Source organism: Tympanuchus pallidicinctus, unplaced genomic scaffold, assembly GCF_026119805.1.
Source record: "Tympanuchus pallidicinctus isolate F22 unplaced genomic scaffold, pur_lepc_1.0 scaffold24, whole genome shotgun sequence".
Classification (NCBI taxonomy): domain Eukaryota; kingdom Metazoa; phylum Chordata; class Aves; order Galliformes; family Phasianidae; genus Tympanuchus; species Tympanuchus pallidicinctus.
In genome coordinates, this window is record NW_026294741.1 from 9,865,829 (window position 1) to 9,893,138 (window position 27,310).

The following is a 27,310-nucleotide window of genomic DNA, read 5'->3' on the forward strand; positions in this document are numbered from 1 at the left end:
GCTTGCTGAATGTTGATGGAGACCAGCAAATGGCTGTGAACACAGTGAAGGGTGGGTGGTGCATTTCAGCAGCGGGACGGTGATGTGACAGACATGCCATGTTCCAGAGAGCCGTGCAGAGCTGTCACACCACAAAATGAAGAGCGTCTGGATGAGCCAATCTGTGCAAATTGGCTAATGATGGTGACGATGTTGCTTTATTAAATAGTGTTATTGTGCTCTTTGTATCTGGTGTCGTTTCCATGAAAATACCCAGGAAGCATTACTTTTGGAGAAACCTACATGAAATTGTGTCACATAGATGCCACACTCTGCCCTATGTTTCCCAGTTCTCCCGACAGCACCCATTGTGTCCAATAGAGCCACCTCTGCCCTATAAGCTCTGTCCCATAACCCCCACAGCTTTGCCCTGTAAGCTATGCCCCGTAAGCTTCTGCTTTGCCTCTAAGCAATGGGTTCTGTGGATCCCTATGGGGCTCTACAGTACACACCATAGCCACCACTTCCCGCTGCAGACAGGAGGAGAAGGATGGGGCTATTTCTGACCTCCTTATCACCTGGCCCCACCTCTGCCTCTTTGTCTCTTCTTTGTCCTTGGCAAGTGACAAATTCCTGGGGTGGGGCCACGGGGGTGGTCCGTTCCCACAGTCTGTCAGAGGCAGAACCCACAGCACCCATAGAGAACCACAAGAACATCACACAGAGTCATAGAACCCAATAGAGCCATATAAGAACCACAGGGAGCCAAAGGGAACAAATAGAGACCCATATGGGAGCGATAATGACACACTGTCACACAGGGACCTGCAGGGACCCATAGAAGTGCATAGGGGAACATACTGTGCTGTAGCAACCCATAGTTCCCCACAGCCAGTTGCGTTGAGGTTCACTCACCATGAGACAAAATGCATGGCATTGTGGGATAGCCTGAGTGGCCATCTCACACTCATGGCCACTCTCCATCTCCATGGCTCCCACACCAACCCATTGCGCTACCCACACTAAGCCCTATCCCACACCAAGCCCTGCCCCACACATGCAGCTGCTGCTGCTCAACAATTTTTATTGGCTGAAAGCAGGAGAGCTGGGAGATCCAAAGGGAATTGGTCAGAGGTTGGGGCCGGAAGGCAGAGCATCTGGGGCTTTCATTCCTCATTGAGTCCTTTCTATTGGGAGAGAAGATGGAGGGAGGTGATGAGGCACATGACAGATATTGGGTGAAGCTGGGGCAGGGACATGGGGCAGCAACCCACCTTGGCGCCAATGTCACGGCTCCGTGCCCGCAGCTTGTTAACCTGGGACTCAGCCATGTCGGCACGTTCCTCTGCCTCATCCAGCTCGTGCTGCACCTTGCGGAACTTGGCCAGGTTGGAGTTGGCCTGCTCTTCCTGTGGGGTGAGGCAGTGGCCATCTTGGCAGCTGTCGTATCACCTATCCATCCACTGGCCCAAAAATCCATCCAGCCGCCCATCCATCCACCCAGGCTTTTCCTATCTACCCAGCAATCCTTCATCTACTCTTTCCCACCCATCCATCTTCTTTCTCCCTCAGTCCCATCATCCTTGCAGCCATCTCAGCATCATTCTGTCCATTCACGCTTCCCCATTCTGTGTCCCAACCCAGCCATCCATCTCTACTCTTCCATTTATCCGTCTTCTCAACCACCCCTTTCTCCAATTTTTCCACCTATATCTTCATCCGATATCTCCATCCATCCATCAATCATTTTCTCCATTTCTACATTTCTTCATCTTCTCCAATTTCTTCAGGCATTCTCCTCCAATTTCTCCATCCATCAATCAGTTTCTCAAATTTCTCTGATTTCTACAATTTCTCCACCTAGTTCTCCACCCAATACATCTGTCCATTCATCCATTTCTCTAACCTTTTCTCCAGCCATTCATAAATCGTTTTTTCTAGTTTCTCCAATTTCTCCATCTATTTCTCCATTTTTCCTAATTTCTCCCTCCTGTTTTCCTCTTCCTCCCCACTGAACTCACCGCCTCCTCTGCCTGCCTCTTATAGGCCTTCACCTTCAGCTGCAGCTTGTCCACCAGGTCCTGCAGCCTCACCATGTTCTTCCGGTCCTCCTCTGTCTGGGGGAAGGGGGAACACCAAGGTGGGAGACCGTCGGTCCAGGTCCCACAGCCTCTCATAGATCTCCATGTTTTAGGTGGCAATGTTTTAGGTTTACCATGGTGGCAATTAAAACTGGAGATTATTTAGAGGTGTTCTTGTGAGGGGTGTGTCCTCCCTACAAGCTTGTATGTGATTGGACACAGAGGCAGCAGATGGCCGTGGTCATCAGTGTCCACTGGCCATGATGTTCTAGGTCACCCATGTCCCTGTGACCACCAGGTCTGTGCTTTAAATCATCCCTGCCCCTACAGCTAACAGGTCAACCATGTCCTAGGTCACTCATCCCCATTGCTACCAGGTCAACCACGCTGTAGGGCATGCGTTTCCCTAAAGCCAACAGGTCAACGGCATTCCAGGTCATGCAGCATCTATGTGAACATAGAGTGGGTGATGTTCCAGGTCATTCATGCCTTTTTGGCCACTAGCTCTACTGTGATGTCCCACCTGGTAGCTGAGCTCCTTGACACGCCTCTCTGACTTGCGGAGTCCCTTGATGCTCTCAGCGTTGCGCTTCTGCTCGGCCTCCAGCTCATTCTCCAGCTCCCGCACCCGAACCTCCAACTTCTGCAGCTGCTTCTTGCCTCCCTTGAGGGCCAGCTGCTCAGCCTCGTCCAGCCTCAGCTGGAGGTCCTTGACAGTCTGCTCCATGTTCTTCTTCATCCTCTCCAAGTGGGCACTTGTGTCCTGCTCCTTCTTCAGCTCCTCTGCCATCATGGCCGCCTAGGCAAGGGAGATGAGACACCAAGGAGGGCATGGAGAGATGGAGGAATGTGGGGAGTCCCATTGGTTCACTGATCCCATTGGTAGGAGAATGACTGAGGGTGTCCTTGGTCCCTCAACCAAGCCCACCATGACACTCACATCAGTGATGGCCTTCTTGGCTTTTTCCTCGGCATTCCGGCACTCCTGGATGGCTTCTTCCACCTCTGTCTGCAGCTGGGAGATGTCGACCTCCATCTTCTTCTTCTGGTTGATGAGGCTGGTGTTCTGGAAGAGAGGAGCACGGAAATCACCTGCTGTTCTCCAATGGGAGTTCCTAGGTCTTTCTGCCCTCCAGTGGAATGTTCTGTCTTAATGCTCTATCTCTTGCCTCTCTCCAATGGGATTTTAGGAGATGCAAGGCTGTCTTCATCAGTGTCCTCACCTGGGAGTGGAGAAGCTGGACCCGCTCACTGGCCTCAATCAGTTCCTGCTCAGCCAATTTGCGAGCCCTCTCGCTCTGCTCCACCATAGCCCGCAGCTCCTCCAGCTCTGACTGGAGGAGGTTGTTCCTCCGCTCCACAATGGCAATATTCTCTTTCAGGTCCTCATTAGCTCGTACAGCATCATCCAGCTGTAATTGGGTGTCCTGCAAGGCAACGTGGTGGGAGGAGCATGAGTAGAGAGGTGGGAATTGGGTGAACACACACCCAACAGCCATCTTGTGCCACCCAATGGCCATGTAAGGATCACCCAATGGCTACCCAATTGCCATGCAGTGATCACCCACTGTCCACACAATAGATGCCTAGTCAGCACTCAGTGGCCACCAAACAAGCATACAATGGCCTCCCATGGCTACCCAAGGGTCACCGGATAGCCACCCAATGGCCACTCAACAGCTACCCAATAGGCAATCAATGGCTACCCAACAGGCACTCAACAGGCATCCAACAGCTACACTGGGCTTTCCAATGAGTACCCAGCAGGCAAGCCAAATTCCAACCAATGGCTGTCCCTCAGCTAGCAAATGCCCACTCATTAGCAACCACTCAAAGGCCACTTAGTGGTTACCCAATGGCATCTTAGTTTCCACCCAGTGGACAGACAACAGCTACCTAATGGCCATCCATCAGCCAGTAAATGAATATCTAACAGGCACTCAATGGCCACTCAATAGGCACTCAATGGTCACACAGCAGCTTCCCTATGGCACTCACTGGCCACCCATCAGCCAGCTGATGGTCACCCAATGGCAACCTAAAACCAATCATACTAGCACCCAATAGCAAACTTGTGCCACCTATTGTCCAAATGGAGATCTTGGCCCATTAATTCCTGATGGGTCAGCAGTCCTATGCGTACCTTGAGATAGCCCTGCAGTGCCTTGACTTGCTTCTGGGCCTCAGCTGCCGTACGGTTGGCATGACTCAGCTGGATCTCCATCTCATTGAGGTCACCCTCCATCTTCTTCTTCAGCCTCAGGGCTTCATTTCGGCTTCGTGTCTCTGCATCCAGTGAGGTCTGCAGTGAGTCCACCACCCGTAGGTGGTTGCGTTTGGCTTGCTCCATCTCCTCATCCTTCTCAGCAAGCTTGCGTTCATAGTCAGCCTTCACTTGATTAAACTCTAGCTGGGCCCTCAGGATTTTCCCCTCCTCATGCTCGAGAGATGCCTGCGGAGAACAGGAAAACACTGGTGGCCAAAGAGGACACCAGGAGGACACATGGAGATATATGGGGCAGGTGGTTATAGAGCTTGGCTCACCTCTGCCTCCTCCAGTGCTGCTTGCAGCTCCAGCTTCTCGGCATCCAGTTGCTTCCGGACTTTCTCCAGCTCATGGATGGATTTTTGGCTGGCTCCCAGCTGCTCTGTGAGGTCCGAGATCTCCTCTGCATGGATAAGAATCCATCAGACCATGTAGAAATAGATGGATAACATTGGAGTGGCCAGGTGGATGCCATGGTCTCACCTTGGAGGTTCTTATTCTCCCTCTTGAAGGTCTCCAGGTGCTCCAGTGATTCCTCGTAGGCATTCCTCAGCTTGAAGAGCTCAGTGCTGAGGGACCTAGCCTCCTTCTGTGATGCCTCCAGCTCTGTTTGCGACTCCTCAAACTTCTGCTTCCATTCTGACAAGATCTATGAGGACACCAGCAGGACATTGCTTATAACCTCTTCCTCCATGGAGAACCTTCTCCTCCTCTGAACCCTTACCATATTCTGGTGCCCTGACCTTGTCAAAGTTCCTCTGCTTCTTGTCCAGAGCAGCAGCTGCTGCATTTGACCTCTCTACATCCGCCATCAAGTCCTCAATCTCATTTTGCAGCCGGTGCTTGGTCTTTTCCAAGGAGGAGCACTTGGCATTGACCGCCTCCACAGCCTCCTCAGCTTCCTGAAGTCGTTGTGCCAGCTTCTTCCTACCAGATGGATGGACATAAACCACGCATGGCCTTTCTGACTCCTTGAAGAGCCTCTATGTCCATGGAAGATGACTCACTTGGCCTCCTCCAGCTCCTCAGTGCGTTGGATGGCGTCAGTCTCGTACTTGGTCCTCCATTGGGCCACCTCAGAGTTGGCCTTGGAGAGAGCACGCTGGAGCTCCGCCTTGGCCTCCATCTCCTCCTCGTACTGCTCTCGCAGCAGGTCACAGTCATGCTGGGCTGATTGGAGGGCGTGGGCCAACGCGTTCTTGGCCTAGGGTAAGGAGAAGATGAGCTGTGTTAACTGGGGACATCTTGAGATGCTCCAACTCATTAAGTGGTGTTGTTCATCAGCTTAAAGCAGTCAGGTATTCCTTAGACTAACTGAACCCAAAGAAACTCAACCCATCCTAACTCAACCTCTTTGACTCCAGCCAACTCAACTGAGCTCCTCAATCTCATTCCTCACTCTTAACATCGTGGTGTTTCGCACCCTAAACCTCCAGCCCTACCAACCTCTCCAACAAGGACATACCTTGGCCTCCTCCTCCAGCTGCCTCTTGAGGTCCTCCAGCTGCTGAGTGTAGGTGAGTTTCCCTCGCGTCAGCTGGTTGATGAAAGCTTCCTTCTCCTCCAGCTGCCTTGAGAGCTCGCCTAAGGAGTACAAAGAGGGGTTATCATTGCTGAAGAGACTCCCAGAGCCACCTCACAGACCCTAAGGCCAGCAGTTGGGTGAGAGGTGATTGAGGCACTCACTATTCTCTGTCTGGAGCTTGGCTCGCTGGGTGCTGAGGTCAGTGACAGTGCGCTGAGCCTCCTCCAACTTGCTGCGGTGCTCATTCATCTGGTCCTCCATGGTGCGGCACATCTTCTCCAGGGTGGCCTAGGGGAAGGAAGGGGAGATGCAAGTGAAGAGTGGAAGAAGAGCTATCCCATCTAGCCTCATGTTGATCTTTGCAGTTGAGGCCCCAGTCTCCTACCTTGGCCTTGATGAGCTGCTCCGTGTTGGAGCTGACGTCATCCAGCTCCAGCCTGAGCTCACTCTTCTCCTTCTCCAGTTTCTGCTTGACACGCTGCAGGTTGTCGAGCTGCTCACTCAGCTCAGCCACACTGTCGGCGTGCTTCTTGCGCAGTGCGGCAGCCGTGGCCTCGTGCTGCAATGTGGCCTCCTCCAGGTCCCTCCGTAGCTTCTGGAATTCAGCTTCCCGCTTCTTGTTAAGCTCAAGCTGCACCGAAGTGGCACCGCCTGCCTCCTCCAGCCGCTCACTGGTCTCCTCCAGTTCCTGCAGCAGCTCTGAGCGCAGCTTCTCCACCTTAGCCCGGCCCGTCCGCTCCGCCTCTAGTTCCTCCTCCAGCTCCTCAATCCGTGCCTGTAGCCCATGGACAGGTAGAACATCGCAGGGCTTCCCTTGGCCCAACACTTCCACTCAGCCAGTTGGAGACTCTTCAACCCAACTCAACCCGTTGCATATTCTTCAAATCCAATCTGATGGAGAGTCTTGAACCCAACCCTACTCAATGGAGATTCTTCAGCCCAATCCACCCAACTGGAGACACCTCTACCCAAACCAATTCAACCCAACCCAACAGAGCTCAACAGAACAACAACAACTCTTCAACTCCACCTCAGCCTGACCTGAAGCTCTTTCAGCTTCTTCTGGAGCTGAGCAGCAATCGCTTGCTCATCCTCAATTCGAGTGTTGAGTGTGTTGAGTTCAAAGTCTTTCCTGGAAGAGAAGAAACACCAATCATAGCCCCAGGTTCTCACAGAAGAGCAGTCTCCAGTGAGGTTCTCACAGAAGAGCAGGATTATGGGTAAGAGACAAAGGGACGGAAGAGGTGGTGGGCAGTTCCCTACTTTTTCAGCCTCTCCTCCAGCTGCTGCTTGTCATTCTCCAGGTCCATAACACTCTCCTGAGCTAGCTTCAAGTCACCTTCCAGCTTCCTCTTGGCTCGCTCCAGGTCCATCCGTATCTTCTTCTCCTGTTCCAGTGAGCTCTCCAGCTGCAGACAGTGCAGAAACCTCCATCAGCTGACAAAAAAACCCACTCTAGAAGGATGTTTTCTGACAGGAGAAACAGGACTCACATCATCCACTTGCTGTTCCAGCTTCACTTTGGCCTTCGCCAAAGTGTTGACCTTGTCTTCCTCAGCCTGCAGGTCATCCAGGGTTTGCTGGTGAGACTCCTGAAGGGTCTTCTTCTCTTTGGTCAGCTTGGTGATGTTCTCATCCAGCCCGGCCATCTCCTCTGTAAGGTTCTTGACCTGCATGGTGAGAAACATCAGGCCTCCATCATGATGCCAAAGGTAGATCAGAGACAGGAAGAGGTTGTCCTTACTCATGGTCAAGCTGAATCTAAAGTGATACAGGAGAACCCAGCCAATCACCCTTGGCTCTTCTCAACCCAAACCTACCAACTTACATCTCATCTCAATGCAACTAAACCATCTTTGGGTCAAATCCAACCCAGCCACCCTTGGGTCTTCTTAATCCAATCGAAACCGTCTTGGAGTTTCTCAACCCAACTCAACAACTTTTGGGTCTTCTCAATCCAACCCAGCCACCCTTCGGTTTTCTCAAGCCAATCAAACTACCGTTAGGTCTGCTCAGTGCAACTCAACAACCTCTAGGTTTTCTCAATTCAACACTACTCTCCTTACGTATTCTCAACCCAACCCAACTAATTTTGGGTCATCTCAATCCAACCTAACTGAAATACCCTGGGACTTACCAACCCAACCCAACCATCCTTGGGTCTTCTCACCCCAACCACTTCACCTTGTTCTCTGTGGCATGTTTCTCCTTCTCCACCTTGGCCAAAGACAGCTCCAGGTCATCAATGTCCTTCTTAAGCTCTGAACACTCATCCTCAAGCTTCCTCTTCTTGGCTGTCAGCTCGGCATTCATCTCTTCTTCTTCCTCTAGCCTCTCTGTCATCTCCTTCACTTTGGCCTCCAGCTGGATCTTGTTCTTGATCAGCTGATCACAGCGCTCCTCAGCATCAGCGAGATTGTCTTGTTCCTATGAAGGGGACACATTGGTGGGAGCAGGAGGGAAGGAAGAAGGGAGTCTGTGGGGCTGGGACATCTCCATCACGCACGGCCTGCACTTGCAACTGGAGGTCATTCTTCTCCTGCAGCATGGAAACCATCTTCTCCTCCAGTTCCTTCCGACGTGCCTCTGACTTCTCCAAGGCTTCCTTCAGATGCCCAAATTCCTCCTTCATTGTCTGCATCAGGGCACAGGAGACCAGTAGCAATAGCAAATGGTTCCACCACTCATTAGCCCCACCCTAACCATGTCCTTGGTGGCCCACACCATGATGGTTTTGTGATGTCCTCTCACCTGCATCTCCTTCTCAGTCTCAGCGCTCTTCAGCAGGGGCTTGATCTTGAAGTAGAGCTTCATCCATGGCCAGTTCTTCACCCCCATGAAGGCCCGGATGTTCCACTGGATTACCAAGAGTGCATCCCTATGATGGGGACACTCAGATGATGCCACCACCCAAGCCCTACATAATGGAGCTGGGTCACATGAGAGCTCCATCCTTGCTAGGAGGAGCTATCCCCATCTCACCGGCGCTCCAGAATCTTCTTGAACTCAATGCGCATGAGCTGGCCCCGGGCTTGAGCCTGGATGCGGGTGATGATGAGGGAGAGGCGCTCATCCCGCATCTCCTCCAACAGCCCCAGCAGCCCAGCCTTGAAGAAGACCTTGGAAGAGGAAGGAGGAGGTTGAGAAGAGGATGGAGCAGGAGATAGGTGGAATGGGTGGGATTGGGTTGGATGGAAGGGCTGGAGATTGAATTGGATGGAAGATCTGCCTGGAAGTGTTGGTGGACGGGCTGCATGGAAAGAATGTCAGATGAGTTGGATGGAAGTATCAATGGTTGTGTTGCGTTAGATGTGGAAGAGTTGGAGAATGGATTGAAGGGCTGGACATTGGACTGAATGGAAGGGCTGGACATTGGATAGGGTGGAAGGGTTGGATGGAAGAGTTGGATATTGGGTTGGACTGGATGGATAGAAGTGTTGGTTGCCAGGACAGACTGATGATTTGATGTATGGATGGACCTCACCTTGGTGTGCCCAAATTTGTACTGGTTATGGTCAATGTCAAGGGATCCCAGGAGCTTCTCTGCGCCCTTGCGGCTGTCAATGAATTGCCCCTCAGGGATGGCTGTGGGGTTCAGGATACGGTACCTAGGTATGGCAGGAAAAGAGAACCCAAAATGAGCTCAAAGCCCATCCCCATATCCCCAATACCCCTGTCATGCTGTCTCCACCGTTGGCGGAAGTCCCCATAGAGGATGCGGTTGGGGAAACCCTTGCGGCAGATGCGGATGCCCTCTAGCACCCCATTGCAGCGGAGCTGATGCATCACCAGTGGGTTGTCCATCACACCTGTCAGGTAGGGGGTAAAAATGGGTGGGGTGAGCCTTTAGCCATACCCACTGCCACAACCTCTTTAGTCTCCACCCCCTCACCTGGCTCCTTCCTCTCATTAGGGATGAGGCAGCGGACAAAGTGGGGATGGGTTGTCTTGAGGTTGGCCATCAGCTTGTTGAGGTTCTCCTGGAGGAGGTGAGAAGAGGCTGAAACCAATGGGCTAAAGGGGAGGACCAAGAAGACCCTGTGGTGAGGTAGTCTCGCCTCTGCCCCATAGCCTGTCCTCTCCATGGGGCACTCACCCGGTGCAGGGCTGAGACAGTCTGGAAGGAGGAACCTTTCTTCTTGGCTCCTTTCCCCTTTCCACTGTCACCACCTGGGGAAAGGAGAAGGGTAAGGTAAGCAAGGAGAGAACTGCCAGGAGTAGATCTTCCCCATCCGTCATCCAACCATGCCCATCCATCCACTCACCAGCATCTGCCCCAGCATAGTTGGAGAAGAGACTGGCCAGCAGCTTGAGGGATGACTTCTGGTAGAGCCCCACCACTGTCTCATTGAGGGGATCCTTGTTCTTTTCCAACCAACCGATAATATTGTAGTCCACTGTGCCCGCGTAGTGGATGAGTGAGAAGTGGGCTTCTGCCTTCCCTTTGACATTCCTGGGTTTCCCAAAATTGGCTGATTTGCCCAAGTGGTTGTCAAAGAGTTTGGCCTTGAAGGTCATGTCTGAAGCTTTGGGGAACATGCACTCCTCCTCCAGGATGGACATGATCCCCATGGGCTGCCAAGGAGAGGACTTCGTTGGCCATGGAGTACACCAAGCACCATCCAAGTGATCACTTTTCAGGTCCCTGGCAAGCTTCCAATGGAAAAGCACCCCAAAATGCCCTGGGAGAGGAAGTACCTTCTCAATTAGATCAATGCAGGCCTGGAGGTCCATGCCAAAATCAATGAACTCCCATTCGATGCCCTCCTTCTTGTACTCTTCCTGCTCCAGCACAAACATGTGGTGGTTGAAGAACTGCTGCAGCTTCTCATTGGTGAAGTTAATACAGAGCTGCTCAAAGCTGTTGAACTGGGGAGAGAAAAGACAGTTAATGTGGTCAATGTAACACCCAATGTGTGACCCAATGGGTCAACACAAGGCTGAATGGAGTCAATAGGGTCAACTGAAGATACAGTGGGGTCATCAGAAAACCCAAGGGGGTCAATGAAATGCTCAGTAGGACCAGAGGAGTTAACTACAGACCCGTTATGGTTAACATAACACCCCACAGGAGCAATAGAATGGATTGGAGATCCAGCAAAGTCAACAGGAAACCCAACAGTGTCCGTGTAATGCCCAGTGGGGAGGTCGTCACCACTCAGCGGGGGGGAAACACAGCACCCAGCAGCACCACGTTCCCACCGAAGTTCAATGCGACTCTTAAGGATGTCAATCCTATGCCCAGCTGCATCAGCCCACCACCCAAAAGCAGCCATGGTGCTCTCCCACAGCCTCACATCGAAGATCTCGAAGCCAGCAATATCCAGGACACCAATGAAGTATTGACGAGGCTGTTTGGTCTCCAGTGAGTTGTTGATCCTGACCACCATCCAGTTGAACATTTTCTCATAGACGGCCTTGGCCAGAGCCCCAATAGAGTAGTAGACTTGCTGGACGCTCTGTCCCTTGGTGACATACTCATTGCCCACCTTCACCCGGGGATGGCACAGCCCCTTGAGGAGGTCGGCTGAGTTTAGCCCCATCAGGTAAGCCGACTTGTCGGCATCTTCCCATCAAGGAGAAGAGAACATGAGTCAGGCCCCGCCTCCTCCACGTCTTGGAGGGAGCTGGGGGACCCCAAACTATGTGATCCCACGAACCTTCGGTGCCGTCTGGCTCCGCCTGCTCCTCCCGTTGCTTCTGCTTGAACTTCATATTGCCGAAGTGCATGATGGCGCCCGTCAGCTTGTAAACACCAGCCTTCTCCTCAGCAGTGAAGCCCAGGACATCGAAAGCACTCTGTAGGGTGAACAGAGGGAGTCAGAGAGGGCCTGATATCCCCCCAGCACTGTGCTGAGGGCACAGACATCATGTGGCTGTGTGTCTGTCTGTCCCAGTCTTCTTATTTGTTAGACAGTCTCATCTACCCATGACCTATTTAACCGTCTAAAATGTCATTCATCCATCTGAAGACTCATCCATCCACGCACTCATCCATTTAAAGATCCAACCATCCATCTAAAGAATCATTCATCCATTTCAGGCCCCAACAACACATAGTTTCCTTAATCTCATGATCCAGTCATTCATCCATTGATTCATCCACCCACGATCTTCTCTGTCTGAGGACTCCTCCATCTGCTTACATCGGTTGCCAACAGCTCTTCCGAGTCATCAATGGAGGCCACAGTCACCTCTCCTTGGGAGACGTAACTGTAGTCATAAGGGTTGTTGGTGATAAGTAGCATCTCTGCTCAGTGGTGGGGCAGGAAAGAGGGAAAAAGACACAAAATAACCCATGCGGTCCTCAATTGCCTCAAAAAATGAGTAGAAAAAGAGAGGATGAAAGAAGACCCAACTCACCCAGAAGCTCAGGCTTCTTGTTGGAGAGGATCTGGTAGAAGATGTGGTAGTTCCGCTCAGCCTTCAGCTGGAAGATGACTCGGGACTTCTCCAGGAGGTCTGGGGAGGACGGGGAGAAGGTTTTGAGGTGGATGGGATGAGAAGACGGATAAGACTGATGGAGGGTTGGCATGACGGCTCAAAGATGCATCCCCAAAGCCACTCACAAGTCTCGATATCGGCTGATGCCAACTTCCCAGTAGCCCCAAAGTGGATTCGGATGAACTTCCCCTATAAGAACAGCAGCATGAGATTTCTCCGCCCCATAGATTCCCAACTCTGTGCCATAGATCCCACCCAACATCCTCCTCACTCACAAATCGAGAAGAGTTGTCATTGCGGACAGTCTTGGCGTTGCCGAAGGCCTCCAAGGCAGGGTTGGCCTGGATGATTTGATCCTCCAGGGTCCCCTGGTGGTGAGTGGAGATCAGTGGAAGGGAACAAGCAGCTCCACAAGTGTGGCATGCTAAGACAGTATGGCCAGAGGACCCACCTTGCTGCTATTTGCTACCTCCTTTTTGCGGTCACCAATGGCAGCAATGCTGGCAAAGTACTGGATGACCCTCTTTGTGTTAACAGTCTTCCCCGCACCGGATTCTCCACTGAAGCCATGGGGCAGTGGTGAGATGTGTGGGGCACTATAGGGCAGCGCTGCCCTCCCACCCCTCCAGCACCATGGAGCTGGGACTTACGTGATGAGGATGGACTGGTTCTCACGATCTGCAGGGAGAAGACATAAGAGACGGTAGACCCACTAACATGAAGAAAGACCAGGCTTTAGCTATGGGCCCATTTTTTGGTGATGAAATTTGCTAGTTTGAGGTCCCTACCTGTCAGCATGTTCTGGTATGCATTATCTGAGATGGAGAAGATATGGGGTGGGACCTCAGTCCGCTTCTTGCCCCGGTAGGCAGCCACCACCTCAGCATTGTAGACCGGAAGCCACTTGTATGGGTTGACGGTGACACAAAAGAGCCCCGAGTAGGTCTGGAGAAGGGGACATGGGACAGGATCATGAAATGTCATCACACTAGAAGGGGTTCTTGGTGACTCTATGGGTCTGGAGAGGGGATGTCACAGTTCTAGGTAGCCCACACAGTCTGTAAAATAGGTTGTCCCAGTTTTAGGTGGCCCAAGGGATCTTGAGATTTTGCTTCTAGATGTACCAAAGGGTCTCAAGATGGAACACTTCACTTCTAGGATGCCCAAGTGATTTTGAGATGGGAAGTCCCACTTCTGTGTGGCCCAAAAGGTCTGGTAATCTCAGTTCTAGATGTTCCAAGGGGAGAAAGGATGTGACATTCCAGTTCTGGTCAACAGAACAGGCCTGTAAACTTTGTTTGTGGGTGTCTCAAAGGGTCTAGACACACAACATCCCAATTCCAGATGGCCTTGTGTTCTTGACATCTTAGTTCTAGCTAATCCGAGGACTCTGCAAATGGGATGTCCCAATTCTAGATGACACAAAGGGTCTTGAAATTTCCACTTAGTTGTTAGAAGGGGAATAAAGACGGGATATATCTGTTCTAAGTGGCTTAATGGGATCCGGAAATCACAGTTCTATGTATCTAAAGAGGTCTTCAAATGGGACATTCAAGGGACTGGAGCACCTCCTCTACAAAGACAGGCTGAGGGAGCTGGGCTTGTTCAACCTGGAGAAAAGAAGGCTGCGGGGTGGCCTCATTGCAGCCTTTTCAGTACCTAAAGGGAGCCTACAAACAGGAGGGGAGTCAACTCTTTGAAAGGGTAGATAACAGCAGGACAAGGGGAAATGGTCTGAAATTGAGGGAGGGAAGATTGAGGTTGGATGTCAGGAGGAAGTTCTTTACGGAGTGAGTTAAGAGGTGCTGGAACAGCTGCCCAGAGAGGCTGTGATGCCCCATCCATCCCTGGAGGTGTTCAAGGCCAGGTTGGATGGGACCCTGGGCAGCCTGGGCTGGTATTAAATGAGGAGATTGGTGACCCTGCATGTGACAGGGGGTTGGAGATTCGTGATCCTTGAGGTCCCTTCCAGCCCTGGCCATTCTGTGATTCTGTGACATCCCAATTCTACAGTGGTCTTAAGATGTTGGTTCTAGGTATCCCATGTAGTCTGTAAATGGGTTGTCCCAGTACTAGGTGGCTCAATGGGATCTGGAAATCACAGTTTGAGGTGACCCAATGGGACTGGTTCTAGGTGGTCCAAAGTGTTTGAGATGGGATGTGCCTATTCTAGGTGGCCCAATGGGACTGGAGATGGGACATCCCAGTTCTAGGTGACCAAAGAACTCTGGAGGAAAACCACGACATATTGGTGCCTCAAGTCCCATGGGCACAAGGTGACCACCCAGATCTTCATGAAGAAACCACAATGCTCCTGCATCTTTTAGGCTGTGGGGCCACCTTACAGATTTGAGGCTGCTCTATAGGCTATGGGGTCACCCCCTTAGCTGTGGGCCCACCACAGGGGCTGCTGGAAAGGCTCACATATATCATCCAGGAAGCATAGCGCTCCTTGAGATTGTAGAGAACGGCGGGCTCATGAAGGAACGTCAGCATGGCCATGTCCTCAATGCGGTCAAATTTTGGGGGGTTTTGGGGGTGCACGTCGGCCTCAGGCACTGTCAGGGTCTGCAGAGAGATCCCAAGAATCCCCCAAATGCAACTTCTTCAAGTCAAAATCCCAAGTTTAACTTTTCCACCCCAGATCTCACCAAACTCCCCCTTTTCAGCACCAAATCCCCTCAAATTCAGCTTTGTCACACTAAGGTATCCCCCCAAAGCACATTTTTTTATTCACTCCACTACATCATATTTGCCATTTTAAGTGTCCCCTAAGATAGCTTTTTTCACCCCAAGCCCCACCAAATCCTTTCTTTTTTTTTTTTTTCCCCAAATCTCAACATTATCTCTTTAAACCTCAAATCTCCCAAATCAATCCTTTCCACCCCAAATCCACCAATAAGGCTTTCTTTTCCAAATTGTCCAAGCTGAACTTTTACTCAAATCTCTCCTTTTCATCCCAAACGCCCACAGTAACCCTTTCTCTCCCACCACTCTCTATCGACCCCACGCCTCCGGCCCCGCTGCATTCACCCCATTTACTACCATTGATCGACCCCACCCCACTGACTCACCGAATCCCACTGACCCTCACTGGCTCGCCTCCATTGACGCCCCCCCTCTGACTTCCACTGACCACACTGAATCAACCCGCGCTGCTCCCATCGACCGGCTCCGCCAATCCCCACGACCGCACCTCACGAACCCCCGCCCCCACCATTCCCGCTCTCACCTCCCCCATCTCCGTGGTGACGGTGACCCCATTCCCTGCCCGGGCGGTGATGCGGCCACGGACGAACTCAAGCTGGGGGTGGGGCACGAAGCAGAGCCCTCGAGTGTCAGCTGGTGGGGTTGGACGGGACCCCTCGGGGGCACGCAGGAAGGGGGCAGCCACACCCAGCGCTGCCTCCATCTGTGGGCATGGTGACAGTGATGTCATCACAGCGACAGCATCCCGGTGACATTGTCACGGGGTACAGTGACCCACAGGGATACATGGGCTCCATAGAAATGCATGGGCGCCACAGAGATAAGGGGTGCCTCACAGACATGCATGAGCCCCCCACACGCAGACTGTTGCATAGATATCTGAGACCCATAGAAATGAGCTGTGACCCATAGACATGTGTGAGCCCAACAGAAATGCAGGGACCCCACAGCAATCCACAGTGCCCCATAGCAATGTATGAGCCCCATAGACATGCATAGTGCCCCACAGAAACGTAGGGGCCCCGTAGACATCCATGAGACCCATAGCAATGGGCAGGGCCTCGTTGACACACAGGGCCACATTGAAAGAGCAGCACCCCATAGCAATGTATGAGCTCCATAGCAATGCACAGTGCCCCATAGCAAAGTGATGCTCCCCCCTCCCCCCAGCCTCTCCCCTCTGCCCCATAGCATTCATGCCACCCCATAGAGCCTTGTCCTGCCCCAAAGCGCTCCCCTGCCTCATACCATTCCCATGCCCCATAGTGGCCCCTTGCCCTACTGTGTCCCCCAGCCCCACATCAGCCCTGTACCTTCAGTCTCTGGCTCTGACACAGGAAACAGGAACAGATCTGTAGTGCTGGAGGAGAAAGACTGTTACCCACAGCTCCTCCCTGCACCCCATAGATCCCCACATTCCCCTGCCCCATAGATTTCCACATCCTGCCACATCCCCCTGCCCCATAGGTCCCCATATCCCCTTGTCCGGTGGATTCCCACATCCTCCCATATTCCACTACTCATAGATCTCCACACACCTCATAGCCCATAACCGCATATCCCTCACATCCATGGCTCATAGAGCTCCACATCCTCCACATCCCTATGGGGCACCTCATAGCCCCCTTGTGACCCACAGCTCCCCATATCCCCACATCTCACATATCTCCCTGCTGCCCCGTAGATCACAAAGTGCTCCCCATCTCTCCCCATCTCCCCACCTCTGCCTGCCCCACGCCAAGCCTGCTGCTGCCCCACGGCTTTTATGAGCTTTCCCCCGCCCCACCCCGCCTACTTCTGTCTCCCCTAAAAAATTCCTGGAAGAGGGTGAGGGGAGGGAGGAGGGGGGAAGGAGGAGGAGGGGGAGGGGGGATGTGGGAGGGAGGGGGGGATAGATGGGGAGGGTGGGGAGGGGACAGTTAGGGGTGATGGGGGAGGGGGGGATGGGAGGGAGGAGGGTAGGGGGAGATGGGGAGATGGGGGGGGGAACCTGCCCCATTGCGCCCGACAGAGCCCATAAGGAATCCAGGCACCATGCTCCGTCCCAAAGAACACACTCTGCCCAATAGTTCCCATTCTATCCCACAGAACTCCCTCTGCCCCACAACTCTCCTTCTCTCACATAGAACTGCCTCTGCCCCACAGATCCCATCCTTCCCTACAGAACCCCCTCTGCTCCACAGCTCCCACTGTGCCTCGTCAATCCCATCCTGCCCTATATTCCCATGCTGTGCCCCACAGCTGTACTTTATAAGCCCTGCCCCATAAGCTTCTGCTCTACCTATAAGCTCTGCTCCACAGAACCTTATCTGCCCCATAGGCTCTGCCCCACTATGCTCCCCCTGTGCCCAAAACCTAGACCCACAGGCCCTGCCCCATAGAACCTACTGCAAGCCCTACAAGTGACACAGGGAGCAAGCTCTGCCCAACAGGCTCTGCCTCTTAGCTCTCACTCCGGGTGTGTATGGGACGCATGGGGCTCTATGGGGAGCAGTGGAGTTCTAAGGGTCCCTGTGGACCTCTGGAACACACCATGTCTGCCACCTTGCATTGCTGACAGGGGGGCAGGGATGGGGCTATTTCTGGCCTCCTTATCGCCCAGCCCCACCTCCGCCTCTTTGTCTCCTCTTTGTCCTTGGCAAGTGCCAAATTCCTGGGGGTGGGGCCACGTTGGTGGCCAGTGGGGGGTGGGGACCCACAAGACCCATAGAGAACCAAAGAGACCCCAGAGAGACACATAGGGAGCAACAGGGGACCAACAGGGACACAGAGAAGCCTATAGGGATGCATAATGCCCTGTAGCACCCTGTAGCGCTGCACAGCCAGCTGAGGTTCACATGAGGCCACCCAAATGGCACGGCAGGACAGCCCGGAGGTCAACGACTGCTCCTGACCACATTCCATCTCCTGCAGCTCCCACCACAACCCCACTGTGCCGTGGGGCAGCATCACACCAAGCCTTGCCCCATACCAAGCCCTTCCCCACACCATGCAAACAGCTGCTGCTGCTTGAAGGTATTTACTGATTGAAAGCGGGGGACTTTGGGGGTACAAAAGGTACTGGACGGAGGTCAGGGCTCGGGCCACTTCGGCACGTTCCTCTGCCTCATCCAGCTGGTGCTGCGCCTTGCGGAACTTGGCCATCCACCACTATCCATCCACCGGCCCAAAAATCCATCCAGCCGCCCATCCATCCACCCAGGCTTTTCCTATCTACCCAGCAATCCTTCATCTACTCTTTCCCACCCATCCATCTTCTTTCTCCCTCAGTCCCATCATCCTTGCAGCCATCTCAGCATCATTCTGTCCATTCACGCTTCCCCATTCTGTGTCCCAACCCAGCCATCCATCTCTACTCTTCCATTTATCCATCTTCTCAACCATCCCTTTCTCTAATTTTCCCACCTGAATCTTCATCCAATTTCTCCATCCATCCATCAATTTCTTAAATTTCTCTGATTTCTACAATTCTCCACCCAATTCTCCACCCTTCCATCATTTTTTTCTAGTTTTTCCAATTTCTCCCCCCTTTTCTCCATTTTCTCCATTCTCTTCAGTTTATTCCTTCACATCACTTCCTATCACCTCCTCACCCCAAAGTTTGGCCTTGAAGATCATGTCTGAAGCCTGGGGAACATGCACTCCTCCTCCAGGATGGACATGATCCCCACGGGCTGCTGAGAGGAAAACCTTGCTGCCCACAGAGGACACCAAGCACCACCCAAGTGACCGCTTTTAAGGTTCCTGGCAAGCTCCAAGTAGAAAAGCACCCCAAAATGCCCTGGGAGAGGCAGTACCTTCTCGGTGAGACTAATGCAGGCCTGCAGGGCCATGCCAAAATCAATGAACTCCCACTCAATGCCCTCCTTCTTGTACTCTTCCTGCTCCAGCACAAACATGTGGTGGTTGAAGAACTGCTGCAGCTTCTCATTGGTGGAGATGATGCAGAGCTGCTCAAAGCTGTTGAACTGGGGAGAGAAGGGCCAGACAGTGAAGTTGACTTGATGCCCAGTGGGGTCACTGGGGTCAACTGACATCCATTAATATCAGTAGGGTCGTCTGAACACCCAAGGGGATCACCAGAACACCCAGTGGGATCAATGGCATCAACTCAATCCTCAGAGCGCTCTGCACAGTGCTTAGTGGAATCCATAGTTAACATGAGACCCAAAGAACATAATACAACGCCCAGTGGGGCTAATGGAGTCTACTGGAGATACAGTAGGTTCAATGTGATATCCAAAGGGAGCAGTGAGGTCAACCTGAGACCCAATGGGGCCGAGTGCTCAGTGGGATCAACAAAGTCAGCTGAATACCCTGTGCTGCCAACATAACATCCAACAGGTTCAACCTAGTCGACTCAACGCCTACTGTGGGGTCACAGAATCACAGAATGGCCTGGGTTGGAAGGGACCTCAAGGATCATGAATCTCCAGGCACCTCCGCCACAGGCAGAGCCACCAGCCTCTTCATTTAATACCAGACCAAGCTGCCCAGGGCCCCAGCCAACCTGGCCTTGAACACTCCAGGGACGGGGTTTCCAAAACCAATCTGGGCAGCTCACCACTCTCATAGTGAAGAACTCATGGTCAACTCATGGTCCCCAGTCTCTCCCAAATTGCTCAGCCCCATAGCAGCTTCCCAGGGCCTCACACTGAAGATCTCAAGGGAGAAAAGTCCAGGACACCAGTGAAGTACTGATGAGGCTGTTTGGTCTCCAGTGAGCTGGTGATCCTAACCACCATCCAGTTGAACATCTTTTCATAGACGGCCTTGGCCAGAGCCCCACTGGAGTAGATCACCTGGAGGAGGGACCATGGTGACACAGGACTCATGATGTCCTCAAAAAGAGGGTGGATAGAAGGACATTGTCTTTACCTGCTGGACCCTCTGCTCCTTGGAGACATACTTGTTGCCCACTCTCACTCAGGGGTGGCATGGTTGGCTGAGTTCAGAGCCATTAGGTAGGTTGATTTGTCCACCTCTGAGAACACAGGGGACAGGAGATGAAGATAGGAAGCCATGGGGCTCACTCTATTTCCTTCACCACCTGACTGACCTCACCTTCAGTGCCACCTGGCTCTGTTTGTTCCTCCCACTGTTTCTCCTTGAATTTCACGTTGCTGAAGAGCAGCATGGTGCCCATCAGCTTGCAGATGGAGTTTTCCTCTGGGGTAAAGTCTGACACACTGAAAGCACTCTATAGAGAGAAATGGGGAAAATCTGGGATGGGATCTTCTGCTGGCAGCTCCCCACACTGTCTGTAGTCCTCCAACTCATGTCTGTGGCAAACAGCTCTTTGCCATCATCAATGGATGCCACCATGGTCTCTCCTTGGGATACAAAGACAGTCACAGGGTTGTTGGTCACCAGCATCGTGTCTGCAAGGAGACAAGGGAGTTGAGAAAGCCAAAATCATTTTGGGGATGCTTGTCCACCAGTAGGATGAGAGAGAATCTCACCCAAAAGCTCAGGCTTCTTGTTGGAGAGGATCTGGTAGAAGATGTGGTGGATCCTTTCAGCCTTCAAATGAACTCAGCACTGGTGAGGCCTCACCTCAAGTTCTGTGTTCAGCTTTGGGCACCTCAGTACAGAAAAGACATGGAGGTGCTGCAGCAGGCCCAAAGAAGGGCAGCAAGGCTTATAAAGGGCTTGGAGAATATGGCCTACGAGGAGCAACTGAGGGAAGTGGGGCTGTTTGGTCTGAGGAAAAGGAGGCTGAGGGGAGACCTGACTGCTCTCTTCCAGTATCTGAAAGGTGCTTACAGCAGAGTGGGGTTGGTCTCTTCTCACTGATGACAGGATGAGGGGAAATGGCCTCAAGTTGCACCAGGGTAAATTTAGGTTGGATGTCAGGAAACACTTCTTTACAGAAAGGGCTGGACGGATAGCCAGGTGGAGGCCAGAACCTGAGATGTCCCCTTGGTGTTCTCACCTTGCCATGTCTTTGTGTCCCTCGTTCCACGGTTGCTGACGGCAGTGACGATGGCAAGATACCCTCTTGATGTTGACCATCTTCCCCACCTGGACAGGGATGGTGTCATGGACTGAGGGTGGGGTTAAACCTACAAGCATGAGGTTGGACTCACACGGTAAGGATGGATGGGTTCTCCTGATCTGGTGAGACAAGAAGGCCCCAAAGCTCTGCCACAAACCAAGCCCCAAAGAAGGGATGGGGACAAAGTTATGGGGCTGGGGATGTCCCAGAGGAAGTCCCTACCCATTAGTGTATTCTGGTAGGTGCTGTACAAGATGGAGAAGATGTGAGAAGGAGCTTTGCTCTGCTTCTTGCCCCATTAGGCAGCCACCACCTCAGCACTGTAGAGAAGAAGCCACTTGTATGGCTTGATGGTAATGCAGAATGGCCCCAAGTAGGTCTGGAGAAGGGGATGTGGGTCAGGGACATCAGGTAGTACCCTTGATTCTAGGCAGCCCAAAGGGTTTTCAGATGGGATGTGCCTATTCGAGGTGGCCCAGTGGGACCTCCCAGTTCTAGGTGACCAAAGAACTCTGGAGGAAAACCACCACATTCTATGTGCCTCAAACCCTACGGGCACAAGGTGACCACCCAGATCTTCATGGAGAAGTCACCAAATTCCTTCTACCCTACAGGTTGTGAGGTCACTGTACAGATGTTGGAGCAGCCCTGTAGGCTGTGGGGTCACCCCAGAGGCTACTTGGAAGACGCATGCAAATCATCCAGGAGTCAAAGCACTCCTTGGGGTTGTAGAGGACAACAGCCTCATGGAGGAATGTCACCACGGCCATGTCCTCGATGAAGTCGGATTTCAGGGGGTTCTGCTGCATGATTTGGTCCTCCCTGACTGTCACCATCTGCTTAGGGAGGAAGCCATAATGTGCATATAGGGCCACTACAGGGCCAGAAAATGTCCTGGGGATTTCAGAGAAGGTATTTGGGGTTCTAGGTGCCCCAAAGGTGATGGAAGTTGTATGATGAAGAGGTATTATAGGTGTCCTACAGGATTTTGGAGAGTATGGTTTGGATTCTAGTTGGCTCTTGGGTGATGGAGAAGATATTTTGGGTTCCAGATGTCCCATGGGTGATGGAAGAGGTATTTGGGTTCTCAGTGTCAGCTGGTGGTATAGAAGGTGTTTTGGGATCTGGGTGTCCTATAGAGCCAGGGTGTCCTTTGTGATTTCAGATAAGATATTTTGGGTTCTAGGTGTCCAATTGGATTTTGGAGAAGAAGGTTTGGGGGCCAGATGTCCTATGGGTGATGGAGGAGGTGTCTGGGGTCTTGGAGTCCCATGGGTGATGAAGGAGACATTTTGGGCTGCCTTTGGGCCTTTAGGGGTACCGTAGGCATTTGAGGGTGATTTGTGCAGCCATTTTTTGATGAGTGGACACCATTTTGGGATGATTCCACCCACTGTTTGGGGCCTATCTGCATCATTTTGGGGGTGATTTGGACCATCTTGGGGGTAATTCAGCCTGCCATTTTGAGGATGATCTGGGCCATTTTGATATGAGTCTAGCTGCCATTTTTCTGTGGCAATGCAGGCCATTTGGGGAGTAATTTGGGCAATTCTGAGGGCAATACAGACCACCTTTTTGGGGTGACTCCGGACACCATCTTGGGATGATTCCAGATGCCATTTTGGGGGTAATCTGGACCACTTCAGGACTAATTTTCACTATTTTTGGCAGCCCACCTTGCCCATGCTCGGTCTGCATGGTGACATTGGTGCCACTACAGGACACGACAGTGGCCCTGATGAGCTCCTCATGCTTGTCAGGGATGGAGATGTCGCACTCGAGGTTGAAGGGCCGTGTCTGTGCTGCCAAGTGCTCCTGCTCTGACACCACAGGCATTGTGTGGCCTCCAAGAACTTGGCCAGCTCGGAGGGTAGGGCTGGTATGGTGGCCTGTACACCTGTACGCCAGCCTGCACACCAGTAAGGCATCAGTCACACCAGTAAGTCACAAATAAGAAACCAGTCCAACTAACACCAGTGAGGCACCATCAGGACACCATTAAGTCAGTACTAAACCAGCAAGGCACCAGTAACACAAACACTACTAAGGCTCCAGTAGGACACCATTAAGCCCAACAGAACACCACTAAGACTAGAAGGACACCACTGTGACACCACTGAGATCAGCAGAACACCAGTAAGGCACCACTAAGACACTATTAAAACTGTAAGGCATCAGCGACTCCTGTAAGGCATCAGTGGGACACCATTCACACCAGTGGGACACCATTAAGGTACCAGAAGGACAACAGTAAGATACCAGTACTACTACTGCCAGTAAGATTAGCAACACTAACATCAGCAAGGCACCTGTAAGACATGTAAGGAACCAGTAAGGCACCGCAATGTTATCAAGACCAGTAAGACACGAGCTGGACACTAGTTGGACACCAATGCTTCCAGTCCCTCCCTCACCTTTTTGTCCTCATTCAGTGAATCCAGGTCCAGAAAAACAGCATGAGCTCATCAATGCATCCCAGTATATTCCAGTCCCAACCCAGTTCACCTACGGACCCTCCCAATCCCTTCCCAGTTTCCCCCCCATACCCACTCCTAGTTCCCTCCCATCCCCCTCCCGATTCCTCCATATCCCCCCATATCTCCTCCCACTATCCCCCTACAGAACCCCCAGTGCTCCCAGTTCCATCCCAGTCCTTGCCAGTTTCCTCACATCCCCTCCCAGTCCCAACCAGTCCCTCCCATTCTCCCTATCGACCCTCCCAGTCCCTCTCAGTTTCCCCATATCCCCTCCCAGTTTCTCCCATTCCTTTCCAGTTCCCCTACAGACAAACTCAGTCCCCTTCCAGTGCTCCTCATTCCCAACTCCCACCTGCCCAGGCTCAGTTGCTTCTGATTATGGGGACTTCTTTTATCTCCCCCCCTTCCCCAAAAAGTTATAAATCATCTAGGAGGTGTGGCCAGACAGCATCTGACATCCACCTCCTCCCTCAGACCCCTGCCCCATAGGCATCCATAGGGAGACCCCCAGCCCTATAGGACCACATAGGGATCTCCCTGCCTCCTAGGGACCCTCTGCCCTACAGAAATTCCATAGAACTCCCTCGACCTCATATGAGCCCCGCATCCCAATACAATCCCTCAGTTCCCCCGACCACATAGCTCCCCATAGGATCCTACCGGATCCTATAAGACCTCCCCAGCACCACCACAGCCCCATACCCAGCCCCACAGAGCCCTGTAGGACCTTATAGCACCCACGGGATCCCTTAGGGGCTCCTCAAGCTCCATAGCACCCCAGAGGAGCCATGGGTTCCTACAGAATCCCACACCACCCCCCCCCCTTTCCCCTCCCGCCCCATAGGACCCTGTAAGACCCTTGGAATGCCACAGAACTCTGTGGGATCTACAGACAAGGACAAAGTCCACACGCGGCCCCCCGCCCACTCCCTCCGGCTATTATGGGATGGATGACGGCAGGCGAAAGGATCGCGGACGGACAAAGGGCAGGTGGAGGTGGGGCGGGCTGCCTTCGTCCCTGTCCTTGTCCCTATTTTTAGGACTCCTCCCCCAAGCCGAGCAGCTGCTGCCCTTATACGGCCACATGGGACACCCTGGCGCCCCTCCGGCTGCTGCTTTTCTCCCCAAGTTTCTGCACCTTCCCCCGCGTTTCCCCAGGTTTTCCTTCGTTTCCCACTAACTTTCTGCATTTGTCCTCATTTCCCTGGTTCTTCCCCAAATTTCCTTCCAGTTTCACTCGTTTTTCCGCTTTTCCCGCTAATTTCCTTGTTTTCCCTCTTTCTCCTTAATTTCCCCGATATTTTTCTTTTATTTTTGACCAATTTACCCACTCTTCCCTTATCTCCCCCAAGGTTCTCCTAATATTACCATTATTTCCCCCGCTTTTCCCAATTCCACCTGGCTTTGCTCTTAGTTGCTCTTATTTCCCCTTGAATTTCACCCACTTCCCCTCCAAATTTCCTTTTTTTACTTCATTTTCCATTTTCCCCCAATATTCTCCTAATTTACAAAGAAAAAAAACTATATTCTCCCAAACTTCCCCTCATTACCTTATTTCCCCCATTTTTCCCAAATTTTACTCATTTTACATCAAATTTCAATATTTTTCCCTTATTTTCTCCCATTTTTCCCAAATTTCTCACTTTTCCCAGGTTATTATTCTAACTACCACCTCATTTTACCCCAATTTTCCCAAACATGCCAAATTTTTCATATTTTTCCTCCAAGTTTCTTCTACTTGTTCCTTATTTTCCCTAACTTCCCCCTAAGTTTCCATATCTTTCTCCTGAATTTCCCCAATTTTCATCTAGTCTTTCCCTTCAATCCCACTGCTTTTCAGTCCTGGGCTTATTTTGGGGGAAAAATATGTTAAATTACTACATTTTATTTATTTTGAGCAAATTATGACCCCGCAAACCCGCACTTGAGAAGAAAACTGGGAGAAAACCAAACAAATTATATAATTATGTATCATTATTTTTATCATTATCGTGATAAGAAATGGCATAAGATGAGGAAAATCCAGAAGAAGTTTGTAAATTATTTTTTATGGAAAATGACAGAATTGGTGAAACCCCAAAATGGCTACAAAATAAAGCCACAGTTTATCTCTGGTAGAGATAAAAGAATCAAGTAAAAAGGAAAGGGGATGACTGCAAACACAAAGCCAGCTGCAGAGCCCACCTGACCAAGCCTGGTCTAACACACAAGGAAGATACAATCAGCAAATCTTAAAGCCTCTCTGTGCCTGGCAGGACCGCGGAGGAGACCTTAAGGCAGAGGGGAGACGAGGTGACCGCAGGCAGCTGGCACAGCCTCAGCAAGGGCAGAGCACGGCTGGCCCTCCTGGTGGCCTTCAGTGATGGAGCGATGACCTTGGTGGGCAAAGGGAGGGCGGCCGATGTCACCTACCTGGACTTGTGCAAAGCCTTTGACGTGGTGTCCTTGGAGGTGTTCAAGGCCAGGTTGATGGGGCCCTGGGCAGCCTGGCTTAGCACTAAACGTGGAGGTTGGTGGCCCTGCATGTGGCAGGGGGTTGGAGATTCATGATCCTTGAGGTCCCTTCCAACCCTGGCCATTCTGTGATTCTGTGGTGCCCCACCACATCCTTATCTCCAAGTTGGAGAGATCCGGGTCTGAGGGGCGGGACGTTTGGTGGGTAAGGAATTGGCTGGAAGGTCACAGCTGGAGGGCTGTGGTCAATGACTGCGCCAGGTGGAGGCAGGGATGAGTGCTGTCCCACAGGCTGCTCTGTGGGACCCGTACTCTTCAACAGCGTTATCAGGGACGTGGATGATGGGATTCAGTGCACCCTCAGACACCGAGCCGAGCGGTGCAGCGGATGCAGCAGAAGGAAGGGAGGCATCCAGATGGACATGGACAGCAGGCCATGGGAAGCACCTGAGGCTCAACAATTTTCAACAATCAATCAGACGTGAGGGGAAATTCTTCACTCAGAGGGCAGTGAGGCGCTGCGCTGCTGCCCAGAGCTGTGGGTGCCCCATCCCTGGAGGTGCCCCAGGCCATGATGGGCCCAGGGCAGCCCGAGCTGGGGAGGAAACCAGCACGCAGCAGGAGTGGGGCTGTGACATTATTTCCAACCTGAGCCATTCTGTGATTTTATGACATACAGGACATGGGGCACACGGGTATCAGGGATACAGAGGACAATGGGGACATGGGCACACCCGGGGCAAGGGGGAGGCAGGGACTATGAAGGGGCCGGAGAAGTGGGATCTGGAGTTAAGGGGGTGGAGGGGCTACAGGGAGGAATAGGAAGAGGAACTGATTGGGTCACGGGGTGTGATGAGGTGCAATGGGGGTCACAGGACTTCTTAGGTGTCATGGGGTGGGGTGGTCATGGGGTCAAAGAGGGGGATGTAGGGTGGTTATGGGGTGGAGGGGGTCACAAGGACAAAAAGAGGGATCCATATGGGGAGTTGTACAGCAGTGCTACATGGGAGCATTCCCCCATTTTAAGACCATGCCATTCCCACCTTCTTTTGCTCCCCAATTCAGTCCCCAACATCCTGCTCTCCTTCTGTAGACCCTTCCTCCACTTTACCCAATTAGGCTCTCCTTTAACCTCTCCATTTTTACCCCTACCCCTACCTGCCTCTCATTTTGGCCTTCCGCTAACTCTTTCCCCTCCCACTTAAGCCATATCCCCGCACCTTTTTGTCCGCTCCCGTTACAGAACTGTAGGGGTTGGAAAAGACCTCTAGAGATCACTGCGTCAAATTTAAATTCCACTTTAGGCTGCCCGCTGCCACGGCAACACTGCCGGAAAGCAGCGCCGTTAACGACAACGCCGCCGGAAAGCGATGCCGT

General features: G+C 52.3%; 1 protein-coding gene across 8 annotated transcripts; it reads right to left on the minus strand.

Annotated features, from left to right (window-relative positions):
- Window positions 1–175: 175 nt before the first annotated feature.
- Window positions 176–27,286, minus strand: LOC128083486 (myosin-7-like). 8 transcript variants are annotated; one of them, XM_052688795.1, is made up of 46 exons: window positions 27,154–27,277; window positions 25,892–25,998; window positions 20,940–21,028; window positions 20,069–20,385; window positions 19,883–19,988; window positions 19,569–19,806; window positions 18,802–18,972; window positions 16,318–16,364; window positions 15,528–15,707; window positions 14,720–14,863; window positions 13,084–13,240; window positions 12,946–12,973; window positions 12,747–12,855; window positions 12,571–12,663; window positions 12,421–12,484; window positions 12,215–12,313; window positions 11,998–12,101; window positions 11,512–11,650; window positions 11,149–11,417; window positions 10,550–10,720; window positions 10,117–10,426; window positions 9,948–10,021; window positions 9,744–9,831; window positions 9,543–9,660; window positions 9,336–9,459; window positions 8,834–8,970; window positions 8,603–8,729; window positions 8,358–8,486; window positions 8,036–8,278; window positions 7,345–7,521; window positions 7,115–7,260; window positions 6,893–6,983; window positions 6,237–6,626; window positions 6,013–6,139; window positions 5,792–5,910; window positions 5,334–5,530; window positions 5,070–5,253; window positions 4,810–4,975; window positions 4,605–4,729; window positions 4,204–4,512; window positions 3,284–3,487; window positions 3,001–3,126; window positions 2,584–2,859; window positions 2,001–2,096; window positions 1,254–1,388; window positions 176–1,166 (listed from the first exon to the last, which is right to left on the minus strand). In XM_052688795.1, the coding sequence occupies exons 9-46, from the start codon at window positions 15,705–15,707 to the stop codon at window positions 1,146–1,148; spliced, it is 5,796 nt and encodes a 1,931-aa protein (XP_052544755.1). In that variant the 5' UTR covers window positions 16,318–16,364; window positions 18,802–18,972; window positions 19,569–19,806; window positions 19,883–19,988; window positions 20,069–20,385; window positions 20,940–21,028; window positions 25,892–25,998; window positions 27,154–27,277; the 3' UTR covers window positions 176–1,145. The 8 variants fall into 8 exon arrangements, with proteins under 8 accessions (XP_052544755.1, XP_052544748.1, XP_052544751.1 ...); XM_052688788.1 differs by having other exon boundaries at window positions 18,598–18,972; XM_052688791.1 differs by lacking the exon at window positions 20,940–21,028 and having other exon boundaries at window positions 18,598–18,972; window positions 20,069–20,204.
- Between the last annotated feature and the right edge of the window lie 24 nt (window positions 27,287–27,310).

Bases quoted from the DNA above. Each gene is read 5' to 3' on its own strand.
- LOC128083486 (XM_052688787.1), bottom strand. From the start codon at position 16,446: ATGTGGAAATCTATGGGGCAGGGGAATGTGGGGATCTATGGGGTGCAG. The intron at 12,974-13,083 runs GTAGGGACCTCA...TTCTCCCTGCAG, and splicing joins ATACCAGAACATGCTGACAG to ATCGTGAGAACCAGTCCATC. The intron at 3,488-4,203 runs GTACGCATAGGA...GTTGCCTTGCAG, and splicing joins CACTGCAGGGCTATCTCAAG to GACACCCAATTACAGCTGGA.